Here is a 9,628-nt window from a genome sequence, read left to right on the forward strand (position 1 = left end):
TCACTAAGTATCCCAAATTATTGCGAAATAACTGTGACAGATGTTCTGCATGCTGCCATTTTTGAAGTGAAACTTCTTTAGCGCCGGTTGCTTGGTTGGGAGTAAATTGGCAAATTCAGCGGAAAATGTACACGGAAATGGTGCAACGGAAATGATGCCGGAAGTGATGCAACGGAAATGGTGCACCGGAAATGGTTGGGTCTGAAACAAGTAATTCTTATGTGTATGCAACAGAAATGATGCAACGGAAGTGATGCAACGGAAATGGTGCAACGGAAATTGTTGGGCCTGAAACAAGTACTTCTTGTGTGTATGCAATGGAAATGATGCAACGGCAATGGTGCAACGGAAATGGTGCAACGGAAATGGTTGGGGCTGAAACAAGTGATTCTTGTGTATATGCATATGGCATTAGTTTAACAAAAATTTGCTAATAAAAGGTTAAAGAATAACAATTAGAAAAAGACCAATACAGGAATGAAAGTAAATGTGAGTACGTACATAGGTAAAGAAAAGGATAAAGGCAAAGGTAAAAATAAAAACTAAAACAAAGATGCGTAAAGATATAGGCAAAAATGAAGACCAAGGTAAATTTAAACACTTTACTAATATATATAAGGGCAAAGGTGAAGGGGAATATGTAGATGAAAAAAATGGTGAACATAAGAGTAAAGACCAAAAGGAGGATGAGGATACCGATAAAAGCAAAGATGAAGATAGGGGAAGAAAGATTAAAATAGAGGTAATTAAAGAGGAAAGGATATAGAGAGAGACACAGAGACTTAATCCGGGAACTATTTTGGGATTTTAGAAATTTTCGTGATTCTCGAGACATCGATAAAATAATCGATATTTTTATTGGTTTTGTTATCGATAATTATCGATTTTGTTAGCGATATTTATCGATTTTGTTATCGATATTTACCGATTTTGTTATCGATTCTTATCGATTTGGTTATCGATATTTATCAACCTTGTTATCGATATTGATCGATTTTGTTATCGATATTTATCGATTTTGTTATCGATATTTATCGATTTTCTTATCGATATTTATCGATTTTGTTATCCATATTTATCGATTTTATTATAGATTATGTTATTGATATTTATCGATTTTGTTACCGATTTTGTTATCGATATTTATCTATTTTGATTTCGATATTTATCGAGTTTGTTATCGATATTTATCGATTTCTTATCAATATTTATGGAATTGGTTATCGATATTTATCGATTTTGTTATAGATATTTATCCATATCGATATTTTTATCGATTTTTGACGGATATTTTTATCGAGTTTCTAATGGATTTTGCTACCAATATTATTATCGATTTTGCTATCGAAATTTTTATCGAATTTTTCATCGATTTTGTTATCGGTTTTGTTATCGAGGTTTTATTGGATGTTATCTCGATTATCGATTTTATTATCGATACAGTATAAAGATGAAAATGAAGATAGAGGAAAACAGAATAACAAATGTAATTAGAACGAACAGGGGTTGAGGTAGGTATCTAGATAGAAAAAAGACATAAAATATAACCTTAAGGAAAAGCGGATGTTGTATGTAAACATGTATATTGGTTATGACTCATAACTCATCACTTATGAGATAAAATAAAATGTATGTACCGTAAGCTTCACTTCTCCAGTGTGGCCCAGGCGCACTTACTTTTTTTTTAATTTGATGCCATTTTCTTGAAACTGCACAGATATGTTGTATTTGATGCCAACTTCCATCGCCTCTAATATGAACATTATATTTGAAGACTTTCCAAAATCATTAAGCAAAAAAATTGTGATTTTTGATTTGTGAGTGACGATGAAAAAGTGAGTAGTTTCGGTACGTCTTCCCATAAATAAATAAACGTTTTAAGGCTGTAATGGTTTTTTTTTTTTAATGTAGGTACCTACTTGTTTCTGGAACTCCACTGACTTCGACCCTATTAAGCTGGCATTTCAGGGTACTATTTTATATATATATAAGGAAAATTTGAAAGTTAGGAGGGGGGGGCGGGCTCGAGCACCACCCTGCCCCTACCTGGCCACGCCCATGCAGAAGGCCCTCTCTGGAATCTAGAGGGACTGAGAATCTGCATGATTTCCTTAATTAGTTTTATATGAAACGGACCCAGTTGCAAGGTATTGCGTTTCCGTATTCGGGAGAGCAGCTCATAGAAAGGCTTACTTTTAATGCGTAAATTATGCCTAATACCCTAGTTAGTCTAGACTTAAGTTAATTTACGTAAGAAATCGCCAATGGCTACTCAACACGTTAAATTAGCCAGAAGCGAAAATATTTTGTTTATGTATTTTCCTTTTCAGCTCATGGTCACCTTGCCGCCTATAATCTACATCAAAAATTTCCTAAACAAAAATGTATTGCGTTGGCCAATATATTAGGTCACGTTACGTAAATTAAGTCTAGACTAACTAAGCCCTAATATCATGTCCCCACCGGAGCTAACCACGTAGTTATGGCTATTGAGTTGGTTATCCCGATAACCCACTTGATTTAGCGTAGTTTCGCCATATAAAAATGACAGCACTTAACCATTTCACTGAGATGGTTAAAAGCTAACCAACTCGAAACCACGTCGAAAGTCTGATACAACCCTGTGTTTTCCCGCCATCTGTGGGTCATTAGCGTTAAAATGTAAAGAATTCGTTCCCTACTAGTGTTTGGACTCAACTAAGATCAGATTAGATTTACTCCGGTTTTTGAAAAAATTTGAAATCTACTCCTCTACTCCGCTTGACTTCAAATCTATTCCGTTTTTTTCATTCATGTTATGCCCCTCTTGGGGCCGTTTTTTGAGTGTTCACCACCGGTTTCAGTAAAAAAATTGAAAGTTAGCCAAATCTCACTGTTAAAAAGTAACTCTTTCATAGCAATGCGTCAATAAAGTAACTTCGTTATTTTTTGATGTATGGCTGTACAAATTGGCGGATGCAGAACTTTACTTAACTTGTTAAAAAATATATGTAGAATGAAATTTATATAAAGTAGAAAAGGTTTGCTTTTTAAAAAATTAAGTGTTAGATACGTTCTACTATATAGAAAATGCTAAAAATTACCTAAATATGTAACATATTATGCTTACATTGCCCCGCGTTCTTATTTTGCATGAATAGAAAATTTTTTAGTCAAACAATTAATGTCAGAAACAAAAATAAAAAATTCAATCTAGTACGGAAAATTTGTTTTTGCTCCGATTTTGCAGTAATTTAGGCCTGAATCGATTTTTGGAGGTCCGAACACAGTTCTTTACATTTGTACTGTTTTATAAACCTCAAACCGCAGTGTGGACAGCAATAGTTAGTGATGTGGTTAAGTTCGATTTGAGATGGTTAACTTTTTGGTGGGGACATGGTATAACACTCCACGGATGCTTCTTCGCAATTAAGAAAAACCAATAACAAAAATGAAAAATTATATGTTGCGTCTAACGAGACTCGAACCCGGGCCTTCCTGAAAGCTAACAAGTAGTAGCAAACAGCTCTCCGCACTCAGCAACAGCCATAACATGTAAGTGTGTTTTAAAATTTTTATTTGATTCAATTTCTTTACAATCTTATCATCAATCAAACAAACTTATAAGGTATTACGGAACAGCTCCTAAGCAAGTGCAGAGCACATCTAAACATCACTACGAACAGAGTGCTTCCAGTGCTCCTTCTCGAGAAGTGAGTAGGCAATGTGTTAAGCAAATAAATTGACACAAGCTACACAAGTTTGAAAATAAGTTTATTTGAACGATTGAAATAAAAATTTTAAAACACATTTACATGTTGTGGCTGTAGCTGAGTGCGCAGAGCTGTTTGCTATTATTTGCTAGCTTTCAGGAAGTCGCGGAATCGAATCTCGTTAGACCCAACATATAATTTTTTATTTTTGTTATTGGGTTTTCTTAATTGCCAAAAGGCATCTGTGAAATGTTAGGGCTCAGTTAATAATAATAGATTGGCGCTAATACGCAAAATAAACCACACAAATATTTGCGCAAATACCAATTGGTTCAAATAAGATTACTCGATTCCTATTTGTACTAATTGGTATTTGCGCAAATATTTGTGTTGTTTATTTTGTGCATGTTAGTGTTTGACCGAGCTTCTCCTCCGATTTGTGGCTTGCGCCTTGATATTTTTTTTTGATATTGTTACCCAAAGGGGAGGGACCATGGGTGTAGCCACGTAGGGCTCGGACCCGCCCCCCCTCTTACTTCCAAATTTTTGCCCAGATATTCAAAAATAGTACCAGGAAATGGCTGCTCGATAATTTTGTTCCTATATATATAAACTATATAACAAATTATACACCCAATGCTAACAAAATAATTAGTAAATTGACTTAAAAAGTGGATATGTGGATCATCCGGTTCTGTATCAAGTTGTTTATTAGTTTGTCTTTAGGTTTGTGTCTTCTAAGCGTACATCGAAAGTTTTGTATCACAGAACCAATCTGAGATTATTCATAAAACTATAGACCGGTTTGGTGAACAGCCAAGACGCTTGTTTCTTAAGTAATTACAGCAGATGGCAGAAAACACATAGCGCACATAAATTTCTATAATAAAAATAGCATATAAGAGGCTACTAATATATCTTTTTTAAATTATAGTTAAATAATTTGTTAAACTTTACTACACAACAAGTAATTTTTAGCAAAAAACCCCGACTTCAATTCTCATATAAAAAAAAATTTATATATATATTTCATGATCCAGTGATCGGATCTAAACCAAATTGACCAGCTCTGAGACACTACCTTTCCGATACAAGAAGAATTATCGAAATCGGTTGACGTGGTCCAAAGTTATGCGGTAACATACATAAAACAAAAATATTCCGACGAACTGATAACCTCCTCCTTTTTTGGAAGTCGGTTAAAAATTACACAGAATTTTCTGTAGTTAAGTTTAACTAATGATTTGACTATACTTTAAAATAGATAAGTTAATGGCCCTTAATGCATTTTTCATTTATTACACGGTGTGACAAACCTCCGAGTGCATTTCTGCCATAAAAAACAGCTTCTGATAAAAATACAATCGCCGTTCGGAGTCGGCGTAAAATTGTAGGTCCCCTCCGCTTTGTGTGACAACATCAAGGCGCACGCCACTAATCGGAGGAGAAGCTCGGCCAAACACTAACATATGTGTAAGCGCCAATCTATTATTATTATTATACGGAAAAGTTAATTTTTTAACCTTTTTTATTTTAAATAACGTCTGGTCCGGTTATTTGGTTTAATATACAGGTATGTAGAGCTATGAATTTCAAAAATACATCAGGGTTTAGTTGAGATATTCGCCTTTGACCACTATGTTTTGTACATTCCCCAGTACTGCAAAGCTTTTGACTGCCATTCACCTGGGAGTGGTCAGACATGATTCGTGTGCTTACGCTTCAAATCGCAGCTTACTACGTCCGGATATTTATATACATGAATCCTCTGGATACCGACCAAACACCCGTTTCGGCGCTGGGTTTGGGTCAAACCACGTTAAAACCCTGCCCAAAGAAAAAAAAACACATCGCCTCGTATGATACCCGCTTCTTTTGTAGACAATCACGGCAAACATAAGAACGATTATGATTCGAGGGTATGCACCTGGAATACCGGGAAGGTGCCACGGCCCGGCTGGTTGATGTCCTAGGGAAATCAATGAAATGCGATGGACGGGCTGAGGAAGGTAAGCGTGGTGCCTTGCGACATCTACTACAGTTGCCACGTAAAGGAGCGCAAGTCGGTGTTGGAGTTGTGGTAAGAGAGACCGGCTTTCACTCTAGTGGACGAACATCTAGCCACAATCCGCATCAAAGCGAGATTCTTCAACATCTCGCTCATATGTGCCAATGCCCCGATGGAAGAGAAGGACGAGGCGTCCAAGGATCTCTTAACTTAGAACGTACATATTAGCGTTGCCCCCGAAACGTATACAAATCGTTCTTGGCGATTTAAATGCTAAGGTGGGCACCGAACGGATCTTTGGCGCCAGTGTCGGGAAATTCAGCCTCCACATAGAAACAGCGGGCTGAGGCTGATCGCCTTTGCCTGGGCCCGAAACTTGGCAGTATGTAGTACTGGGTTCTAGCATAAAAAGATCCATCAAGCTACATGGGTGTCTCCAGATCGAAAAACGGGAAACCAAATCGAGCATTTTGTCATAGATGTACATACTTACACTCCGGGGGCCAAACATCGACTCGCACCACTCTATTGTTGCAGCCAATATACGACCCCACCTCGGTGCAGCAAAAAAAGGGGCCCCAATAATGCAAGGAAAGTTGAACGTCGAAAAGCTGCAATCAAAACAGACGGCAAATGGATTCGCCGCTCGACTCTCTCACCTGCTGTGAGAGAGCACCCTTCAACAAACCGGCATACGCGAGCAGTGGAACCATATTTCCCGCTCATTACTGGTACGATGGGGAGTGTTAAGAAGCTACAGACAAAAATGCTTTAGATGCTGTCCGACAGAAAAAAACCCGAAGGTTTCAAGACTCCTGTAGGAACAACCATGGCGACCTAGTGACCGATGTCCAGAACAAACTCAAATTATGGAGGGAAACTTGTCGACCCTTTTGAATGGCAGAATCACTGAAAGAAGTGGAGAAGACGAACCCGAGTCCCCAGTCGATGCCAATGGAGTCGGTATCCCAGCGCCTGACTATGACGAGGTAGCGATTATGCTGATGAAAAGCAATAAAGGTGCTTGAGCTACCGGCAAGGAGCTAATAAGATGCATGCCCGACGACTGGAATTCAACTGCGCTCTGCCGCCCAATCCACAAGACAGGCGACCCCGACATGTGCGCCAACTACCGCAGGATCAGCCTTCTAAGCATAGGTTGCAAGGTCTTATCGAATGTATTATGTGAAAGACTGAATACCACCGTCAATGAACTCATTGGGCCTTATCAGTACGGCTCTAGACCTGGCAAATCCATCATAGACCAGGTATTCACAATATGCCAAATCTTTTATAAGACCCGCGAGAAAAATATGGACCTCCACCACCTATTCGACTTTAAAGCCGCTTTCGACAGCACTAAAAGAAGTTGCCTGTACGCCGCTATGTCTGAATTTGGCATCCCTTCAAAACTCATACGGCTGTGTAAACTGACGTTGAGCAATACCACCAGCTCTGCCAGGAACGCCACCAAACGGGGTTTCAGAAAGGGTGACTTCCTTTCATGTGACTTTTTTAATCTGATGTTGCAGAAGATAACAAGAGCTGCAGAAGTGAACCGCTCAGGAACGATTTAATACAAGAGCGAACAATTTCTGGCTTATGCCGATTACACTGACATCATCGCTGTTGACAGTTATAATTTGGAGATAGTAGAGAATTTAGTTTACTTGGAAACCAGCATTAGCACCGATAATAATGTGAGCATGGAAATCCAACACAGAATCACTCTTACCCAACAAGTACTACCTTGGACTAAGTAGGCAATTCAGTAGGAGTGTTTCGACGTACAAAAACCATGGTATATGGCGCAGAAGCATGGATGAGGAGGTGGCTCTTGGGGTATTCGAGAGAAAGATTTTGCGGAAGATTTACGGGCCTTTACGCGTTGGCCACTGGCGTGCTTTGTTGAACTCGGCCAAAACCGCTTTGCCGGTTACAGCGCCAAATAACTAGAAGAAGAAGAGAATAGATTGTATAACCTTATCAGTCACACAGTGTTATAATCCCGACGAAATCCTTGAAGGTGATACCGGGAGGGGAACGATACATGACGGTAGGAACTTTAGTTTGGGTTAAAGTCTCACAGTGACGGCGTTAGGCTCCCGATGCTTCCTCCTCGTAAAATAAACATGCTCAGTAAAATCGATGAATAGTTTTATATCAACTTTTGTGAACTTCTGTTTATGTGTTTTTGTACAACATATTTACCTCTATTGGTCACAATAGTTTTATGTTACAATAAACAATTTTTTTGTAAGTAAGTTATTGGTTTTGATTTTTTTTTTTGTATAGACCCCCCTAAATTTTGTTCTGGCTACGCCCATGGGAGGGACCTACACTTTTTGCGCCTACTCCGAACGGCGATTGTATTTTTATGAGAAGCTGGCAGAAATACACCCGGAGGTTTACCATTGCCTGCCGAGGGGCGACCGCTGTTAAGAAAAAACCATTTTTCTATTTTTTGCGATGTTGCTTTGACCAGGGTTTGAACCCAGGCCCTTCGGAGTGGTAGCGCGCACTGCTAACCACTACACCACAGCGACCGTCAGTTAATCTAAACTTAATCTACGTCACGTGCCCGAATATATTGGCCAACCGAATATATTTTTGTTCAGGAAGTTTTTGATGTGGATTATAGGCGGCAAAGTTATCGTCAGCTGCAAGGGAAAACGCGATGCGTTGCAATTGGGCCCGTTTCATAAAAAAATAATTAAGGAAATCGTGCAGATTGTAAGTCCCTGTATATTCAATGGAAGGTCTTCTGTAATTGCTTTTCGCTACTTCTTTTTTCTACTGGGTATGATTCAGTTCTGCATGCATACGCGTATGTATGTATATATAATAACAGTTATAAAAAATTCAACGATTTCCTTAAATATAACTGCCAATTGTGAAGGCCCTGAGTGTATGGACTTGGGGTCTTCATACCATTAACGCAAATATTAGGTGTGTTCGCCTATTTTTTCTATCAGTTTGATATCATTTCTGTCATTTATTTGGACTACCAAGATTCCGTTAAACTATTTTGACCATTATTTTACGTTAGGCTTAACAAGTTTACTGAGTCCCCTAGGTATACAGCTCTCTTTTTTTGTTATACGAAGGTACTCGAGCAAATCAACATTTCTTTATTTTTAATAAACTCAATAAATTAAGTTGATAATGATTTTAATTTCTTGCAGCAGCACAAAATGCCACCAAATACGAATGCCAACACCCAAGAGCAGATGCCGGAGGAATCGACCCCCAGTCTGGAAGCGGCAGACCAAAGGGTGGAGGAAACCACGCAGCGTGAGGTATTTCGTGAGTTAGCGCAAAAACAAAAAGAACAGCAAGCGGAAAGTCAAAAAATGTTCACAGAGGCAACCACCCTAACACCAAAAACCACAACAGAAGCCGAGGGTGAGATAGATATACATTGTACTTACATAAGTTTTAGCTACATACAGACGCATTAACTTCACACCGAATGAACTCAACATTCAAATAACACTGCTGCCCCTTTACAGAGGAGCCCACCACAACAGCAGTGTCCACCATCCAGAAAATCGGGCATGCCGGCGAAGTGGTCACCGAAGTGATTGCCGAGAAGACCGGCCTGCCCACATGGGGTGTGGTGGCCATCATCATATTGGTATTTCTCGTTGTCTTTGGTGTACTCTTCTTTTGTGTACGTCGTTTCTTGAAGAAGCGACGGACCAAAGATGGTAAGGGTAAGAAGGGTGTCGATATGAAATCGGTACAATTGTTAGGATCAGCGTACAAAGAGAAAGTAAGTATCAAAAACGCTATCATATCTTAGTAGTTATTGGGTTCTGGTATGTCATAGGTTCAGCCTGATATGGAGGAACTCACTGAAAATGCTGAAGAAGGTGACGAGGAGGATAAACAAAGCGAGCAAAAATTGGGAAGACTGAATTTTAAG

The 9,628-nt window shown here is 38.9% G+C and overlaps 1 protein-coding gene across 2 annotated transcripts; it reads left to right on the forward strand.

Annotated features, from left to right (window-relative positions):
- Positions 1 to 3,460: 3,460 nt before the first annotated feature.
- Positions 3,461 to 9,628, forward strand: LOC118750065 (synaptotagmin 1-like; the record flags this gene model as incomplete). Of its 2 annotated transcripts, none has more annotated exon segments than XM_036484796.1 (4): positions 3,461 to 3,534; positions 8,886 to 9,105; positions 9,213 to 9,475; positions 9,533 to 9,628. In XM_036484796.1, coding segments are annotated over 3 exon segments (570 nt in total), but the record flags the coding sequence as incomplete, so codon positions are not given.

Source organism: Rhagoletis pomonella, unplaced genomic scaffold (assembly GCF_013731165.1).
Source record: "Rhagoletis pomonella isolate Grant_MI unplaced genomic scaffold, Rhpom_1.0 Rhpom_scaffold_00127, whole genome shotgun sequence".
Taxonomy (NCBI): domain Eukaryota; kingdom Metazoa; phylum Arthropoda; class Insecta; order Diptera; family Tephritidae; genus Rhagoletis; species Rhagoletis pomonella.